Genomic DNA, 18,227 nt, shown 5'->3' on the forward strand with positions numbered 1-18,227 from the left:
TATTCAATTGGTCCCTTTGAAAATAAATGTACTCAGGATATGTTCATGAATATTCAACAGTTATAAAGAAATAATTTACATTACCCCTTCAATTGTGCACTTTCCCCTGTATATAGTCACTTAATTAATACATTCCTATATATAATTAATACATTCCTATATATATATATATATATATATATATATATATATATATATATATATATATATATATATATATATATACATTTCCCACGTTATTTCCCACAACTCAGTACTTTACTCACATGAAGGGCTCTTATTGGGCGTATCGTTTTTAACACTTAAGCTCTTAACACGTGTCACGTTACACTTGTGCTGAATTACTACTTCTCCTTTATCGTCCAGCCTCCTATTGTAACTGTCCCTGTATCGGTGTCGTATGTAGTCCCTGCTGAGAGGGCAGCTGAATGCTTAGTGGGTCACCGGGAGGAAGAGGAGGAGGTGGATGAAGGGGTGGAGGAGGTGGAGTAGGAGGAAGAGGTGAAGGTGGAGGAAAGATGATGTGAAATAAGCAGACAAGTGTGTAAGATTCAGGATTCAAAAAACTGCTAAACTTTTAACAGCTTTGGTTTTTAACAGTGTATTTAAAAGCACTAGGAACCTAATTTCTGTTCTGTTCAAAGCCACATTCAGAAGTTGCTGAAAGCAGTGCAAAGTCTATTTGTAACATATATGTTATATGGGAATATATCTGTAATATATATGTTATGCAGAAGTCTATTTGTAACATATATGTTATGTGGGAGTATATCTAACATATATGTTATGCAGAAGTCTATCTGTAACATATGTTATGTGGGAGTATATCTAACATATATGTTATGTGGTAATATGTTATAAAGTCAAGCGGTCACATTATGTGGAAGGTCTTGGTTTTTGTGGTATTGAAGACTGATTTAACGACCACTGATCATGAAATGGCATCTCTGAGATGTCACAACTCTTTACTCATTAACAATACTTCTGTCTTACTGGTTAGTGATCTGTGATTTATACAGTCCAGAGACCAAGCGTTTGCTGTACTACACTCCTGGTATACTCCTGGTGTTTTTCAGCTTGATGTACTGGCACAACTGATCGTGGAATTTGAGTGTATCCTACTGTCAACTGAGATTAGGTTGAAAAACACAGACATCTTCATTAGCAGACCCACGTCACACACTTGTTTATTCTATTACTTTGCCTGTGTTTATCAGCAGTGCTTAGAAAGACAATTCAGTGAAGTCGATCTTCTGAATGAACAGGTCCATGGCATCTAATCCCAGTGTAAACAGAACCCAATGCAGAGTATAACGATTTGTGAAAAGGTAAACATGTACGTTGGTGCATGTAGGTTTATGCAGGTGTATGTATGTTTATGTAGGCGTATGCAGGTGAATGTAGGTGTAAGCAGGTGTATGTAGGTATAGGCAGGTGTACTTAGGTGAATGTAGGTGTAGACAGGTGTACTGTACTTAGGTGAATGTAGGTGTAAGTAGGAGTATGTAAGTGAATGTAAGTTTATGTAGGTGTATGCAGGTGTTTGCAGGTGTATGTAGGTGTATGCAGATGTATTTATGTTTATGTAGGTGAATGTAGGTGTAGGCAGGTGTACGTAGGTGAATGTAGGTGTAAGTAGGTGTATGTAAGTGAATGTAAGTTTATGTAGGTGTATGCAGGTGTATGTAGGTGTATACAGGTGTATTTATGTTTATGTAGGTGTATGTAGGTGAATGTAGGTGTAGACAGGTGTATGTAGGTGTAGGCAGGTGAATATAGGTGTAAGTAGGTGTATGTAAGTGAATGTAAGTTTATGTAGGTGTATGCAGGTGTTTGCAGGTGTATGTAGGTGTATACAGGTGTATTTATGTTTATGTAGGTGTATGTAGGTGAATGTAGGTGTAGGCAGGTGTATGTAGGTGTAGGCAGGTGAATATAGGTGTAAGTAGGTGTATGTAAGTAAATGTAAGTTTATGTAGGTGTATGCAGGTGTATGTAAGTGGATTCAGGTGTATGGAGGCTTATGTAGGTTTATGCAGGTGTATACATGTATACTGGAGAGAAGAAACACACCACAAGTGACAGCATGTTATAGCAGCCCCTCATACTGGAACAGTGGACATCAGTGGACTGTCTCACAAGTGGTGCAGCTCATCACTGAGGCAGTTCTGAATGTCAGCCTCCATCTGCTGCTTCATTAACAGACCAGAGGCAGGAAGGAAAGTGCCAAAGCCCCACAGGCGGCGAGCAGCAGGACGCTCATGGCCAGCCTCTTCGCCGGCGAGGCAGTGTGCTGTCTCCCATGACCCCTAACCCGGAACCACTCCACCACCTCGTCCAGGTTGTACTCTCTGGGCTCGTAGCCCAACTCCACCCTGGCCTTGGTCGTGCTGAAGTAGTGGGTGACCCCGGTCTTGTACACCTCGGCACGCGTCAGCAGGGGCTGGAAGTCGTAGACTCGGCCCACGACGCGGTGGACCATCTCGGTGAGGAAGGCAAAGAAGTAAACGAGAGAGAGTGGGAGTCGCAGCCTGGGGAAGGAGTGACCCAGACCCTCCACCAGCGGCCAGAAGAACTCGAGGCTGTTAACCGGCCGCCCGTCCGAGATGAAGTAGGCCTGTCCGGCCGCGCGGTGGCCGCCTGCCTCTGTGAGCGCGGTGGCAGCCAGCACGTGTGCCTGTGCCAGGTTGTTGACGTGGACAAACTCCACCAGGCAGTCCTGCTCCCCATACACAAACCAGAAGAGCCCTCTCTCTATGTACCCCACTAACCTGGGGAAGTGCCTCTGCTCCCCCGACCCATAAATCCCAGCAGGGCGCAGGGCGCAGGTACGCAGGACACCTCTCCCACCCGCTAACGGCACACCGTTCGCCTCCAGAACCCGCCTCTCCGCGATTGACTTGGTCCTGGAGTAGTGGTCTGGATGGAGGTGCAGGGGTAGGTAGGGGAGCGTCTCATCGCCACCCCGTATGACCTGCCCCCCGAAGACCACGTTGAACGTGCTGGTGTACACCAAGCGGGGAACCCCAAGAGAAACGCACGCCTTGATGACGTTCTCTGTCCCCTGAACGTTCACCTCCTCCGTCAGCTTCTGGTTGAGCTGCTCCCTACCAGACATTCCGTAGGACGCAACATGGAAAACACAGTCTGCGCCCTGCAGGGCGTTTGCCACCTGCGTGTAGACGCGGACGTCGCCCTGTAAAAACTCCACGCCGGCTGGCAGGGGCTGACTAGGAGGTCTCACGTCAAACAGGAGGATTTTCAATGTCTTCTTGCGGATTGTGCAAGCTAGACTGCAGAGAAAAAAGTGATCAAATGAACAAAACATAATTACGTATTTAGTCTGGGATACAATGGCAAAACACTGCAACATCACAAAAATGTATTAATATTACAGGAAGGATATTCATAGGGTGTAATCAGCTGTACTTGTGATTTTAACATGTTATATTTCACATGATAACGCACATGATCAGGTAATTACTGGTATGTTAGCGTGAATAAAATTAGGAGTAATAAACGTTACAAACAACACTAAGACGAAATCCATCATAATTTAGAAAGTTACTGAACAGAGTTATCGGATTGCACTTCTCAAGAAAATCTCTTTAGTACATTTAACGGGTTGGTGTCGACATCTAGCGCTATTCTGTAGGTATTGCCGAGGGAAGTATGTACACATCCTGTGACCAATGTTGTTTAGAAAACGAAGCGATCATAAGATATGTACGATTGTTAAATCATATGATGAGTAACGTACCGGAAGCCAAAATAACCTCCGCCGCCGGTAATAACATAAGTGTCTACTTGTTGATGGTCATTCATTGTAAAAGGATGCGGTCCGGTACACCTCTCGATACCTTCAGGAGGGAAAACAACCCATTTCGCTCAGGTTACAATTGTGCAGTTGGCGCGCGAACCACACTGGATATTTCACCTTTATGTTAAAGCATTTTGCTGGTTAATTGTGTCCTATATCTGCTACCAATAACAACACGTTTCGAAACTTGTATTACTTACTATATAGTATACTTGTATTACTTACTATATAGTATACTTGTATTACTTACTATATAGTATACTATTATTACTTACTACATATATTTATTTTTTTGTTACTGGCTACAAATAAACGTTCACCTCTGCATAAACGTTGATCCGAAAAAGAGTATTGTTAAGTTACTCGGATAAAATACATCGTGGCTTTCCACTTTCGTTGGAAACTTGGCAAATGGTAACAAAACACATAATGTGATAAACAGACTATCCAGAGTGTAAACACAACCAGCACGCGACCTTACCTGCGTGTCAATGAAAACACTTCCTGGGAATTGCGCGCATGGGCGGGGAAATTGTGCTTCGTTGTTATTGGTCAAGACTCAGCTTTGGCCGCCTGCCATTGGCCAAGGTTAATGAATCATGGTTAATGAATCATGGTTAATGAATCAAGAACCTAAACGTTGAACAAGTCGAGCAAGTCGAGATAAAATGCCACAAATACGAAATACATACCAAGTGGGTTGGCAGGCCTCAACATATACGTTCTTTCCCCGTTGTGACCCCTAGTTGTGTTTTCGATATATTTGGGCCAAGGAATGTTTGCTCAAGTATATTATATTAGAGCGTCATATCCAGACTTGGGTTGGCTTGAACGGTCAGGTAGACAATGAGTCTGCAGGGAGATTGGGGTGCTTTGAGCAGAGCTTGTGTTTGCATTGCTCCTGTAGGGGAGCTTTACAGATTTTGCCTGTTTTTCAACATTCAATGATTAAGATGTAAACAAAATCATTGGTGTGATCATCGGTGTAATTGGTGTGAATTGCACCTTTCTAGAAATGTACTAGAGAAAGTATGATGAATCAGACCCCCAAAGCCTAAAGTGTGTAAACCACGTTCTGTTAAGCAGTTACATGAAATGGTTATCAATTCATTGCTTGATGCCTGAGACATTGTTCTGTGATAGTTTTATTATGGATTGTTTTGTAGTATAAACTTAGGCAACTAATGGCCTACAAAAACAATGCAAAATGCATGCAGGGTGTTGTAATGCAAAAATAATCCTTCAAATTTAGCAATTTATCGCAATTTTACCTTCATCAGCGTGACATATGAAACGCAGAAGATACACTTACATTCACTGGTCATTTTTGGATATCAGATAAATGGCTATATTTGTAGTTTAGACATCACACATTTCACACTAAAACACTCTTTAGTTACATGTTTATATCTAAACCACTGAATGATGAAGACATTTGGTGAACTTGTTTGAGTTCCTTATTAAGACGGTTAACTTTGCTCATTAAAAAAGGATTCTGCTTGGGAAAAAGTGGTAGGCTTATTTTTTTTATCTGCAGTTGGCAGCTTTATTGATATGGCGTCCAAAGACACAATGCATTGGACATTTTTACAATAGAAAATCATTAAACAGTGAATTACTCTATAATTGTACTGTAAAATTGCCGCAGTTTGTTAGCTACAGTGTGTGTTGGTTGTGTCAGTGCTGGATGGTTGGCGGAAATTTGTGAGAAATGGTGAGAAATTTTGAGGACCCTGGACAAGTAGTAGGTAAGTGCTACTGGAACAAGCCATAAATGTGAATTCAGCAATAAGCACAACTCCAACTATAAGTTTAACAACAACTCCAACAACAACTCAACAACCAGTTGAGTACAGTCACCAGAGCTCAGAAACCAGAAGCCCAGTCATTCTTCTATGGCTGACCAGGTCATAAACCAGGCCAGCAAACACTGATCCAACCTACACAGGGTACATGTGTAGACTTTATGACCAAGCCTTCGAGAGGGAGTTGGGCAAATCTCACAGAACACCTGCCTCTCTCCTGCTAAAATTCTACCTACAGGAATAATGGTGTTGTGGCCAAGAGAGGGTGTACAAAGATACCACCTCCAGTAGATTGCACCGTTATGGCCTACGGGATTGACCAAAGCTGAATCAAAGAGCAACACAGTGAACACAAACAATGATCTTGGCTTACAATAGTAGTCATTAAAGAGCAACCACACCAGTACAAACAATGACAATGGTTACAAAAAACCCCGAAGATGTTTACAGAATAAACATTTACAGTAAAACAGTCAAATCCAGCTCTTCCTTTAGGCCTGGATATGTAGTAGGCTGTGGTTTGTGCGTTCATAAAGGTTAATGTCAGGTTGTTCTTGTTAAAACATTGTCGTCTGGACAACACCTTGTGGTCCATTTCAGGCCTGTCGTGTGGGTGGGTGTCTGCCATGTAGGGTGGGTGTCTGTTGTGTGAGCGGGTGTCTGTCATTGATGTCCATACAGTGTAAAGCCTTAGGGTGGTTTTACCTTCCCTGTGCAATGGCTACCCTTTCCTGCAAACATCATTGTGTGCATCCAGTGTCAAAAAACTTTACAACTGGGATCTTCCAACATATAGATAACAAACAAGGTTTTACAGTTGATGAAAGTATCAGTGGTGCTCTATACAATGGCTTCCTTGGACCTCGGACCCAGCCAGGTTTGTTGTGTGGTTAAAGGTGATGTTACACATGGATCACCTCCTTTCGGTAGTCCTGTCCATGTCTTCCGTGTAGCTACGTCTGGATCCGTTTCTTAGTCAGTCCTGTCCATGCCGTCCATTGTTCCTCACCTTCTTGTCTTGTCTGTCCCTTTTCCCTTGCTTTATTCTCAGGTGTTTCATGTTTATGTCTTGATTTGTTTAATACTTTGTTTTGATACTCCCTGTGTTTCAATCCCTCTTTGTAAGTCAATGTGTTAGTGAGCCATGTGTTAGTACCATACTTCCTGATGTGTGATAGAATCACTGGTTTATAGTATTCCTGAACTGTAAGTGGTTCCTGTGTTTCTATGCCTGTACTCTGTGTAATTCTGTCTGGTATTTGGTTTTCTACTTTCTTGTTCTGCCTCGCCATCCTTGTACCCTCGTACTGTGTGGCTTGGCTCGAGGAGGCTACTGCTATTAGTCGTATCAACACCTCAGCTACACCTCTACTCTCCTCGGCTCTTGTGTCCGCCTCTTACAGGTGACTGTGCACCAGTTCAGTTTGTAAATCAGAGCAACTAATCATAATCATCATAACTAATCAACATCACTCAACAATCTCTGAATTCCTGTTACTGTTTTCAGCCTCTGTGCAGTATGTTGTGACAACGAATGTGTTTGTTTGGGTGCATTTCTCTGTAGTAAAGCTAATCTGTTTGACATGTGAAGAACTTCTATAAGTTAGTGTTTCTGTACCTCTGCTCCTGAAAGTATAGCACAATTTCCTTTCAGATGGTATCACACTCCTCTTCCTGTCAACAGTCATTTGTTCCTGTCAACAAATTCTCTGCACATATATTCTCCCTGAGACACTTGGTGAAACTCCTTGGATGGTGTTATGGGTCCTGGTATGTAGGATGGTGTTTCTGGCTGATGGCTTTCTAAATATAGATGTAAACATTGTTTTGAGGTCAGTGCATTAGTTCTCTCAACAGCAAAAATAAATAAAACCCAAAACAAACACAGGCATCACCTATGTTTCTATATTGAGGTGTAGTGTATTGTAATAAAAATGTAGCTTAGAAGGGAAGAACATCTTATTTATGAAGCATATTTAAATTAATAGTTGTTAACCAAAGTGCTGTGCAAATGCTTCAAGCAAAGGCATCTCTAAACATTTCTACTGCCAACTGATATATAATAAAAACGTCCACTCACATACACAGTGTAACTCATTCACATTACATTCAATTATTCAAAAAAGGCTACAGAGTAGAAATATATTTTCAGGCTGGCTTTGATCATGATTATTGGTGAGACACTGTAATTCGTGGGTCGACAGGTCCAAAAGCTTGGAGCTGCATTAGAGAAATTGAGATTTGTATAGTCAAAGCACTGCAACCATTACACATACCTATACAACAATTACACAGAAAAACATATGCATGAATGAATGAGGTTATGTTTATATAGCACTATTCAAGGAACCCAAGGACACTTTACAAATAACACACTTTTTCATCCAATCCATACGCCAGTGCATGTATGACATGCATAATAATAAAGAAGAGAATGTTAATTATCTAATGTATTTATGCCCAAATGACAATAATGCAATCATAAACATATAGCATATAATAAAAATAAAGGAACGAAAATGTTTCTTATTAATTATATCAATGTAATAACTAAAGAATACCTATTTAATACCTTGGACCTCATCAAAAGAACAGCGTATTAAGCACCTTTCAGACTTTTAGTTTTAGAAGTATTTATTTACTGAGTTATTTATTTATTTATTTATTGTTGTACTTTGGTGTGTAGGCTAAATAACTTTTACTTATAGTTTTTACTGTCCAAAAAGACAATATTCACGTCTACATTACATCTATATGTAGATATACAATTTGTACACAGATATATAAGATGTAGTTATAGAATACCTACATAGATACAGAGAATGTAGATAGAATATATATATGAGTGTGTTCTTGTCTCTGACTTGTTTATCTTTCTAACATTTCTCAACCACAGTCAGTTTCATGGCATTATGGCTGTGTCTGAAATCATGTAGTCAAAGCTATGAGCACAGGACCTGCTCGGCCGTTGGCTGTACCAACCACTACACCTGCTGCCAGCCGCGGAGACAGGAGAGCTGAGTCATGGTTTAGTTTTGATGGCAATGTCCCAGCAGTTAGCACAACTCTGACCGCACACAGCCTGTAAAGCCCCTCAGCATTCACAGGCTGTTCCTCTTTATTGCTTTTATAAATGGAATCATGCTCAGTATAATCACACTCACTATACTCACTTATCATACTCAATATAATTATACTCATTATAATCATACTCACTATGATGAGAATTTACACAAAACAATAATTTATGTCGAATAAACTTCAATACATCTGTTTAATGTCTCACTTAATCATTACAGAAGCAAACAAATTAACCTGCTGGTGAGGGAGATAACGCTAAGGAGCAAAGTTTGAGAATTATTATTATAATTTTAGCCTGTACCTACTACAACTGTTTGTAAAACTAGGTTAACCCTGGTAGTAGTGGTAGTAGTAGCAGTAGTAGTAGAAGGCATCTAATAAAGGAAAGATGGATGATCAGAGTTGTCACCACAGCCCCAGTATTGTTCCAGCACTCTGTATTGCTTGTCTACTGAGAACTGATTCCGATCTGGTTCATCCTTCCATCGATCGCACCTGTTCCTAATTATGAACCCTTCTACCATCATACACCTCTCCAGACTTTCATTCTTTGCAGTCTCCCTGAATTAGTTATCTCTTTTTTTAGAGAGCCAAACCTTTTAAACACATATGTATAGTGCTTGATAAGCACAATAATGTTATTCCTCATAGTTCTGCCTCTTCTTCTACAACCGTTTTCTATCATTAATACAGCTCCTACAGCCTCCAGTCAAACTGGGTTTCGCACGTCTCCACAGTGAGAAGTGTGTTATGTATTTTTGGAGTCCATTGAGTTTGTAAATTGTAATAAACTTGAGTTAAAATTGTAAAAAGCTCCCATAGCGACAAATAGTGGAATGTTCAGAACTTCTCCCTGATGATGTCACAATAGGCCTGTCAATCTCACACACACATGCACACGCAGGGCCCCTCTTCTCTCCCTCGCACTCCTTCTGCCACACACGCACACACACATACACACACATACTCACACACACTTGTGCGACTAAACACATACACACACCTGGGACTCCTTAGCAACCACCTAGTAGGACCATAGCAACCACTTAGCAAGACTATAGCAAGCACTTGGTAACACCCTAGCAACTATCTAGGATACCATAGCAACCACCTAGCAGGACCATTGCAACCAACTGGTATACCATAGTAATTATAGCATCTAGTTAGAAAGACACCTAGTAACAGCATAGCAACCACCTATCAATCGTCATTCTCTCTCTCTCTCTCTCTCTCTCTCTCTCTCAAACACACACATTTGCAGCTCTTTTCAAACACACTTCAGAAAATGCAAATCTAGTTTTTAATTGCCACCGTATTCTTTAATAACTCAATCCCATGCGCAGATAACACATGTAGAGCTTACGGGCAGTAGTCTAGTTTGCTCCAGTCTGTGTTTTTACAATATAATCACTAATAAAGAAGAAATACTAAAACTTTAGAAAGACCAGCAGGTGTAGTGACGTCCGACCCTTGTCCTACTTAACATGGATGATTAAATAAGGTGAATAAATGTAAGACACGCATGTTGTGTAGCATAGTCTGTAGATAGATTATCCTGGAACTCTGATAGATCTGATGAAATAAATAATAATAATTACAAATATAAGTTTTTTCACGTCATTGCTAAGGAATTCACAAGAACGAAACTTGTGCCCTGCAGGCGCACTCCGGCACTCCGGCTAATGTTCCTCACATTACGACTCTAACTGCGTAATTGGCGAGGGGGCGGGGGGGGAGAGGGGAGGGGGAGGGGGGAGGGGGGATGGGGGCGGGAGAGAGGGGAGGGGGCGTGGCAAACGGAAGGAAATAGACTGGAAGATGGCCAGCGTCGTTCCAGCGATGCATTTGACAATTTAGTCAAGCCCGCTCAAGCCCCGCCGCGAGTCCTGTGTTCGCGAGTCTTCGTTGTCTGTTGTTTTTGTCTCACGTATCAGTGTGGACGGTACCGAAATTCTGGCTCAAAATATGAATCCTATGGCTGCAGTTTTGCCCGAGGTCCGGGGGCTTCATGCTGATGAGGTAAAGAGTCCAGCGGCGTTGATGTGGTTAGCTCGCAGGGTTATTAGATGGCTGTCACAAACAGTTGAGTGTCCCATATTATGTTAGTTAATTGGTTAGTTTCCATTTAAACCACAACTGTTTTCAGATCCGGTTAGCAAATGTACGGCGGTAATAAGTAGCTAGTAACTTTACATGATCATGCTTGTCATACCTTGTTAGGAAGCTGTCCAAAGCAAGCAGGATATCTGAGATGATCTGATCAGAGGACTAGACACTAATGTTTTTTTCGCATTGCTGGATTCCTTGAAATCCGAAGTCAAGACATTTTCACTCTGATGACATTTCGGAGTATAATACGTGAGGTTGTTATCACGCGAGCCATCGTTTCCTAACGAAGCCGCTCTACTTTGTTGACCAACTACGTTACATATATGTTACCAAATGGACGTAGTACATATTTACACAAGTTGCATTGGTGTTTGTATTGAATTTAAACAAGTCATCATTTGTTTTTAGTAGTTGTATTCCTCTGAAACAAGACACTTTCTCTTTTGTCGTTCCGCGAGTCTCGTGATTACGTGAGTCAGCTCGCGCTTTGCGTAACCGGTAATCGCCGCTGTCCGAGTTTACGGTGATCGCTGCACGTCGATCAGCCAGCTGCGGACAGCACACATTACATACCTTAATATTGTTGCTGATATACACAAGCCATGTTTTCTGTATCTTACTTAATTGATGTTGTTATTGTATTCCCAAAATGTGCTACGTGGCGCTACAGTGAGAATGAATACTTTTATATCCGCCCAGGATGAATCCAGGATCCTTAGAGTGAAGGTCATTGCTGGAATTGGACTGGCCAAGAAGGATATTCTGGGTGCCAGGTCAGTGTTTCCAGTAAGGTGTATCTGGACAATCCAGGCTACAGTTTATTTGTTTAACAAAGAATACCCAAATAACCTTGTATGCACCGGCCTGTGGCCTTATCAGATCTCATTGTTATAAAAAATGTCTACTGCTTTTGTGTGGAAATGAATCCCATTTTTTACTTTTAATCTGTTTAGTGTTTTAGTTTTCGGGTTTTCAGTGACACTACCCGCGCTGCGGTTATGTTTTGAGTTTGGTTTGACAGCAAGGAGTTGGCCTGAAACTATAAACACGTCTCGCATGAACACGTGTTGAGAAGCTGTGCACACAACCCGACACTTTCTCTGATCCCCACTGGTGTCTTCTGGACAATTAAACGATTGCTGTTGTTCCTCTGTGGAATTGTTAGTAGTGTTTGTTGGCTTTGATCCAGCCGGCTTTGTTTGGCAATGAATCGGGCCCAGGATACTAGTTTCACTTCCTTTGGTACAATTTCCCAAGTGAAATTGGTTGTAACCTGTGCGGCCACTGGGTGGCAGTATTGTCAATAGTCTTTGCTGCTGTCCTTGAGAGAGCTCGGTTCTCATGTACATGACCTAAATAAACTTCCCCTAGGTACTCTGTGATTTCCATGTCGAATCAGAAAATTCCTCCAGGATATGATGTAACGGGTTCAACCATAAACCGGGTTTTCAGAAAGGGATGATGTGAAGTATTTCCCACTGATGTTTTGATATGTTTCCATGGACACCCTCCTTAGCAACCTAAGCAGTCTGCATATGTGTCTTGGCATTAAAGCAAAGGATGCATATAGCAAATTAAGGCAGCTAAGCTATCTGCCTGTTTTTAAACCCGTTACAGTTTTATTACACTTGATTAGCTGTTACGTTTATATGCAGGGTTTATTGGTTTTAGTGTCTTTCTAAGCTTGCCTTTTGCAGTTAAGCATGTGAACACATATCAAACTGTGTACGTCATCCAGAACAGGCCCAGATGTGTCCTGAAATAAGACATGGAGCTGCTTACTTGGGTTTGATCAAGCTGGGAAATGACTTGCGTAGGCTGTAGCTGTGTGTGGAGGTCCTACGTGATGTGTCCTTGTGTGTGGAGGTCCTACGTGACGTGTCCTTGTGTGTAGAGGTCCTACGTGACGTGTCCTTGTGTGTAGAGGTCCTACGTGACGTGTCCTTGTGTGTGGAGGTCCTACGTGACGTGTGCTTGTGTGTGGAGGTCCTACGTGACGTGTGCTTGTGTGTGGAGGTCCTACGTGACGTGTCCTTGTGTGTGGAGGTCCTACGTGTGGAGGTCCTACGTGGCGTGTGCTTGTGTGTGGAGGTCCTACGTGACGTGTCCTTGTGTGTGGAAGTCCTACGTGACGTGTGCTTGTGTGTGGAAGTCCTACGTGACGTGTGCTTGTGTGTGGAGGTCCTACGTGACGTGTGCTTGTGTGTGGAGGTCCTACGTGACGTGTGCTTGTGTGTGGAGGTCCTACGTGACGTGTGTTTGTGTGTGGAGGTCCTACGTGTGGAGGTCCTACCTGACATGTGTTTGTGTGTGGAGGTCCTACGTGACGTGTGTTTGTGTGTGGAGGTCCTACGTGACGTGTGTTTGTGTGTGGAGGTCCTACATGACGTGTGTTTGTGTGTGGAGGTCCTACGTGACGTGTGTTTGTGTGTGGAGGTCCTACGTGACGTGTCCTTGTGTGTGGAGGTCCTACGTGTGGAGGTCCTACATGACGTGTGTTTGTGTGTGGAGGTCCTACATGACGTGTGTTTGTGTGTGGAGGTCCTACATGACTTGCTGCTTTTATCTTTGTTTGTAGTGACCCATATACAAGAATTTCACTGTATGATCCTGTCAATGGAGAACTGACCAGTCTCCAAACAAAAACCATCAAAAAGGTGAGCAGTGTGTAAGACCTTCATATTCTGAGGATTATGGTTATTTACAATTTAAAATGTATTGAAGTTTATTAACTGTTTTTGTTTGCTTGCCTGTTCTTGTTTTTCTTTAGACTTTGGATCCAAAGTGGAATGAAGAGTTCTTCTTCAGAGTACGTTACTGTATTCTCCACACGAATTAACCTGTTTGTCTGGAAACTTTGTGTACTTTACTATAATTTTTATATCTACATATCTTACCTAAATACACTGTTACTTCCCTCGAATCTTCTTCATATATATATATATGTGTGTGTGTGTGTGTGTGTGTGTGTGTAATATATTTTAAACACATACACACACACAGATTATTCAGTGCATGGATACGTGGATTATTCAATAAAGATCCAGTTAGTTCTGTTCCGAATACATAGACTCCATTACTAAACACAGTCTGTAACTACAATTGTTCACTATAGTTGCCATGGCACCCAGGAGCAGAGTGTGTTAACCCTTCAGTAGGTAGAACATGCAGATTAGCAGATTATGGCAGTCATGGCCTGGTGGTAGGGAACTGGTCTTGTGACTGGAGGGTCGTGAGTTCACCTAACCCCAACTGCTCCCCAGGCGCCGGGCTAGGGCTGCCCACCGCTCTGGGCACGTGTGATCCACAGCCCCCTAGTAATCACTAGTGTGTGTGTGTGTGTGTGTGTGTGTGTGTGTGTGTGTGTGTGTGTGTGTGTGTGTGTGTGTGTGTGTGTGTGTGTGTGTTTTCTAACTGCACAGATGGGTAAAAAGCGGAGGACAAATTTCAATTGCGGTAAAAAATCACAATTGACAAAATTTGGCACATTACATTAGAGTCACACTCTCCTATCTCAGTATCTCATTCTCCATCCTGGGAATAATCTTTTCATATAATATATGAAGAGATATAGATATATTAGATATAATGTATGTAATCTTTCCTTGACCAACTGAGCTAAAACTATTATGCAGAGCTTCCACTGCATATCAGCAACAGACTCATTGCTGTCCCACAGCCCACCACCAGAGGGCACATGTGCCCCTCTCTCCCTCTCTGCATGAAAACACCACTCTGTTGGGGCAGGTGAAAGGGTGAGGGTATAAGCCATAACCTTGCAGGCCAGAGGAAAGCCAAACACTTCCTACTGTCATGCAAACACTGGTGTGCACAAACGCAGGTCACATCGGGTGTCCTGGGTCAGATCATTTGAGAGCTCTTGAATCTCAGCTGTTTCAGTGCACATGTCTGCAGATTACTGGGGCAGATTACTGGAGAAGATTAACGGAGCAGATTACTGGTGCTGTTCCCTCTCGTCCTGTGTGCACACACGCGAGCAGGACTGGGTTAAACATGTTCCTCGGCACTGTAGCTGTTTCTTTGCTCCTCCTCTGTTTCCTCACACTCTGCTGTAGTGGTTTTAGTGGTTGTTTTAGTTTCCTCAGAACACATTGCAGTGATTGTACGTTTCCACGTCTGCAGGGAGAGATGTGTGTGGTGTGTGTTGATGAGAGACACAGTTGTCCTGTAGATGGTCAAACCGTTTACCCATGATGCTTAAAACTCATAAAGACAATGGAAACATTTGACTCAAGCTCGCACTAATGTAGCTTAATGTAGCTAATTACTGGTCCACTGACTAGCTTTGTCGGTCATATGGCTGCTATGACAGACTAATCAACTGTGCGGGTCCTCGGTGCGGGTCCTCGGTGCGGGTCCTCGGTGCGGGTCCTCGGTGCGGGTCGGCGGGCCGGGCCACCCCAGTCTCAGCAGCCCTTGCAGCCTCCCGCCCCTCTGATGCCCCCAGGACTCGGTCTGACCCATCAGAGAGATGAACATGTGTGTCTGGAGCGAGGGGATGGATCCTGTTTCTGCATGCATCCCTCTGTCCTGTCCTCCCAGAGAAGCGTGTTCTGCGTAGCGGAGCTATAATTAGAGCAGCGCGTTGGGGGAAGTTTCCAGTTCTTGTAAGGTGAAGTTGAGGGTACCGTGTGCCTGCCCCGGCGTACTTACGCCCCCCGCAGGTGCGAAGGATGGCGCGGAATGGGATAGCGTTCCCAGCACGGAGCACGCTTGGTCACAGCAGGACCGTAAACCGACACGCACATCTTTACGAGTGTGGGTCAGTCCACCTCAGGAGTCAGAGGTCACGTGCTGGATGCAGTTCTCGAAGGCTCCTGTTCCAGGCAGAGGTGGAGATGATGCGTGTGGCTTAACCCTCCACTGCACTGAGAACTGCCATGGTGCGTGATGTGCTCGGTGGCGCCCCTGATGCTTCTCTTCAGTACTGCAGCCTTCAGTCACTGATCAACTAGTCGACCAAATTACTAATAACCTGATTAATAACAAATAAATCTGCATAGCATCTCGGCGTGTGTTGGACCTTATTTTCATACATATACAAACTGAATACAGAAACCTGAAAAACAGGTATACAGGTAAAAATGTTTACATCAGTCTTTGACTTTGTGGGGGGATTGCTGGAAGAATCCCAGGCAGTTTTGGCACAGGTGGACACAGATGGACACAGGTGGACACAGATGGACACATGAGGGTATTTTGTCCTTTTTGTTTGATCTGCTGAGGAAATCACCTAAGCTAACATTGTTTTGCTACATGGAGATCAATTTTTATATCACAGCCCAGTAAAACCAGTATAGCACAGTCCAATATAGTGAGTATAGCACAGTCCAATATAGTCAGTATAGCTAGTATGGCCAGTACACTGAGAAGCTGCTGTGGCCTGAGTAATTTTCATTGACGCAGGTGTGTATGTGTTTGTTGTTCAGCTGTAGTATGTGTCTGGTGTGTGTGAGTGTTAGTTTGGTGTGTCGCTGACCTAAAGCACGCTTACCCTGGCTGCCAGCGTCTCTGAACTGGAGAGCACTGTAGTGAGTCACTGTCCGTTTACAGTACACACACATCAGCTGACACCACAGACCCTCTGTACTGAAACCACAGACCTTCATCTGTCCCAGCTCACGTTTTAGTATCACTAAGTCCAACCTTCTCTCTCTCTCTCTCTCTCTCTCTCTCTCTTTCTCTCTCTCTCTTTCTCTCTCTCTCTTTCTCTCTCTCTCTCTCCCTCTCTCTCTCTCTCTCTCTCTCTCTCTCTCCTTCTCTCCCATAGTTTTGACCTTTATGGTCTACCATGCTCGTGTCCATGATCCACACTTCATTTGAGCATTACTGTGGGTTCATGAGCATTGTCTGCTGTCTGGTATTTTTTGATCGTGCGCGTCATGCTCCCCAGTGTTGAATTCCTTCCTCACTTTTCGTCTCTTACGGCACTGTCAGATTTGTTGTGATGTCAATGTTGCCATTATTAGGCTCATATGGGCGGGTCTGATGTGGTCTGTGGGCCGGTCTGGGTGAGTGGTTGAGTGTGTACCAGTTCACCTGGCTCCACCTCTGCAATGATGTTTTAGTAGCTACGCCAAAACTGCTTGTTAATTAAAAAGCAGTAATAATTTTGAATTTTCTAAGTCAAATGTTTTATCTTGCTGTACTGTAAAATTACAAAATCGGGCATAGACAGTTTTAATGCTACACTGCAGTGACGTGACAGACCGGAGAGGAAATGAGAATAATAATGAATTCATTAATAAGGAATGAATGATAATGATGGAATGAGTAAATACTGGGATGAGTAAATACTGGGATGAGTAAATAACAATAATGACGTGATAAATGAAGTGGTGTGTTTGTGTGTGCGCCGTAGGTCCACCCGAGGAAGCACCGGCTACTTCTTGAAGTGTTTGACGAGAACCGCTTGGTAAGTTCTCTTTGTTTATGTTCTTTTAAATTATACGTTTTTATGCTTTGGGCGAGAAGCTAAATTATTTGCTTGGTGTTTGGATGATTAAATAAGAATCACCAGGATGAATCACAGAAGAGGGCTCATCTGGCATCAGCTACCACGCCTGCCCAAGTTGGATTGAATATTGTGGTTACACTGCTGTGCCTTGTAAAATTATATGACAGCACACTGTTGAACCACTGTGTAAAGGTTCTTCATTATTTTGACCAAAAATAAAATCAATGCAAGGCCCTATCGGCTGTCACAGGGTGATAGAAAGCCACATGCATTCATTTCCTTTAAAGTGCAAAGCACCAGCTAATCCCAGATCAGCACTCTGAAACAACGGCCTGGTGAACGTGATCCTGCTAACCGCTCACAGTGCTGGCTTTGGCTCCGTGCCTCGATGGTAGGCGTCCACCTGAGTGCTAATGTGCAGTGCGTGGACAACCATGTCATAAAACGCACGTGTTGGAAGTGCTAGCACGCCCCAGGGTGGCGTTACGGGGCGAGGGAATCGGACCGGGTCACAGTAAAAGCTGACGATTAGGGGCTCGCTCGCAGTTTTCCACTCGAAACCATGGCAAAGGTTAAACAAACTCGCGCACAGTAGGACTAGTGTTTCATTTCATGGTCCACAGCGCTCTTTAGTTTGTGGTGTGTGTGTGTGTGTGTGTGTGTGTGTGTGTGTGTGTGTGTGTGTGTGTGTGTGTGTGTGTGTGTGTGTGTGTGTGTGTGTGTGTGTGCGCGCGTGTGCGCGTGAGCGAGAGAACTAAGGCGACAGGTCACACCTGGAAAGGGGAGTGTGTGTGTGTGTGTGTGTGTGTGTGTGTGTGTGTAACTATGGTAAAGGTCAGTCCAGTTGAGTGTGTTACAGCTGCTGGGTCTGAACCCCTGAAGAATGTGGGGGTTCACTCACATCACTAGCCATCCAGATTGAGTGCTGTCTCAC

General features: G+C 43.3%; 2 protein-coding genes across 4 annotated transcripts; one reads left to right on the forward strand and one right to left on the reverse strand.

Annotated features, from left to right (window-relative positions):
- Positions 1 to 289: 289 nt before the first annotated feature.
- Positions 290 to 11,293, reverse strand: sdr42e1 (short chain dehydrogenase/reductase family 42E, member 1). 3 transcript variants are annotated; one of them, XM_076995190.1, is made up of 3 exons: positions 10,919 to 11,293; positions 3,761 to 3,860; positions 290 to 3,293 (listed from the first exon to the last, which is right to left on the reverse strand). In XM_076995190.1, exons 2-3 carry the CDS (start codon positions 3,823 to 3,825, stop codon positions 2,198 to 2,200), a joined length of 1,161 nt encoding a protein of 386 aa, XP_076851305.1. In that variant the 5' UTR covers positions 3,826 to 3,860; positions 10,919 to 11,293; the 3' UTR covers positions 290 to 2,197. The 3 variants fall into 3 exon arrangements, with proteins under 3 accessions (XP_076851305.1, XP_076851289.1, XP_076851297.1); XM_076995174.1 differs by lacking the exon at positions 10,919 to 11,293 and adding an exon at positions 4,302 to 4,315; XM_076995182.1 differs by lacking the exon at positions 10,919 to 11,293 and adding an exon at positions 4,141 to 4,280.
- LOC143502016 (E3 ubiquitin-protein ligase NEDD4-like) lies at positions 10,505 to 17,243 on the forward strand. Its single transcript, XM_076995212.1, has 6 exons — positions 10,505 to 10,725; positions 11,515 to 11,588; positions 13,394 to 13,472; positions 13,586 to 13,624; positions 16,266 to 16,367; positions 17,198 to 17,243. The coding sequence occupies exons 1-5, from the start codon at positions 10,672 to 10,674 to the stop codon at positions 16,269 to 16,271; spliced, it is 252 nt and encodes an 83-aa protein (XP_076851327.1). The 5' UTR covers positions 10,505 to 10,671; the 3' UTR covers positions 16,272 to 16,367; positions 17,198 to 17,243.
- Positions 17,244 to 18,227: the final 984 nt, after the last annotated feature.

The sequence above is a fragment of the Brachyhypopomus gauderio genome, chromosome 2, assembly GCF_052324685.1.
Source record: "Brachyhypopomus gauderio isolate BG-103 chromosome 2, BGAUD_0.2, whole genome shotgun sequence".
NCBI lineage: Eukaryota > Metazoa > Chordata > Actinopteri > Gymnotiformes > Hypopomidae > Brachyhypopomus > Brachyhypopomus gauderio.

Excerpts from the sequence above, each read along its gene's own strand:
- sdr42e1 (XM_076995190.1), bottom strand. The coding sequence starts at position 3,825 with ATGAATGACCATCAACAAGTAGACACTTATGTTATTACCGGCGGCGGA. Across the intron at positions 3,294-3,760 it reads GGAGGTTATTTTGGCTTCCG|TCTAGCTTGCACAATCCGCA; the intron begins GTACGTTACTCA and ends TTTTCTCTGCAG.
- LOC143502016 (XM_076995212.1), top strand. The coding sequence starts at position 10,672 with ATGAATCCTATGGCTGCAGTTTTGCCCGAGGTCCGGGGGCTTCATGCT. Across the intron at positions 10,726-11,514 it reads GGGGGCTTCATGCTGATGAG|GATGAATCCAGGATCCTTAG; the intron begins GTAAAGAGTCCA and ends ATATCCGCCCAG. Across the intron at positions 13,473-13,585 it reads AAACAAAAACCATCAAAAAG|ACTTTGGATCCAAAGTGGAA; the intron begins GTGAGCAGTGTG and ends GTTTTTCTTTAG.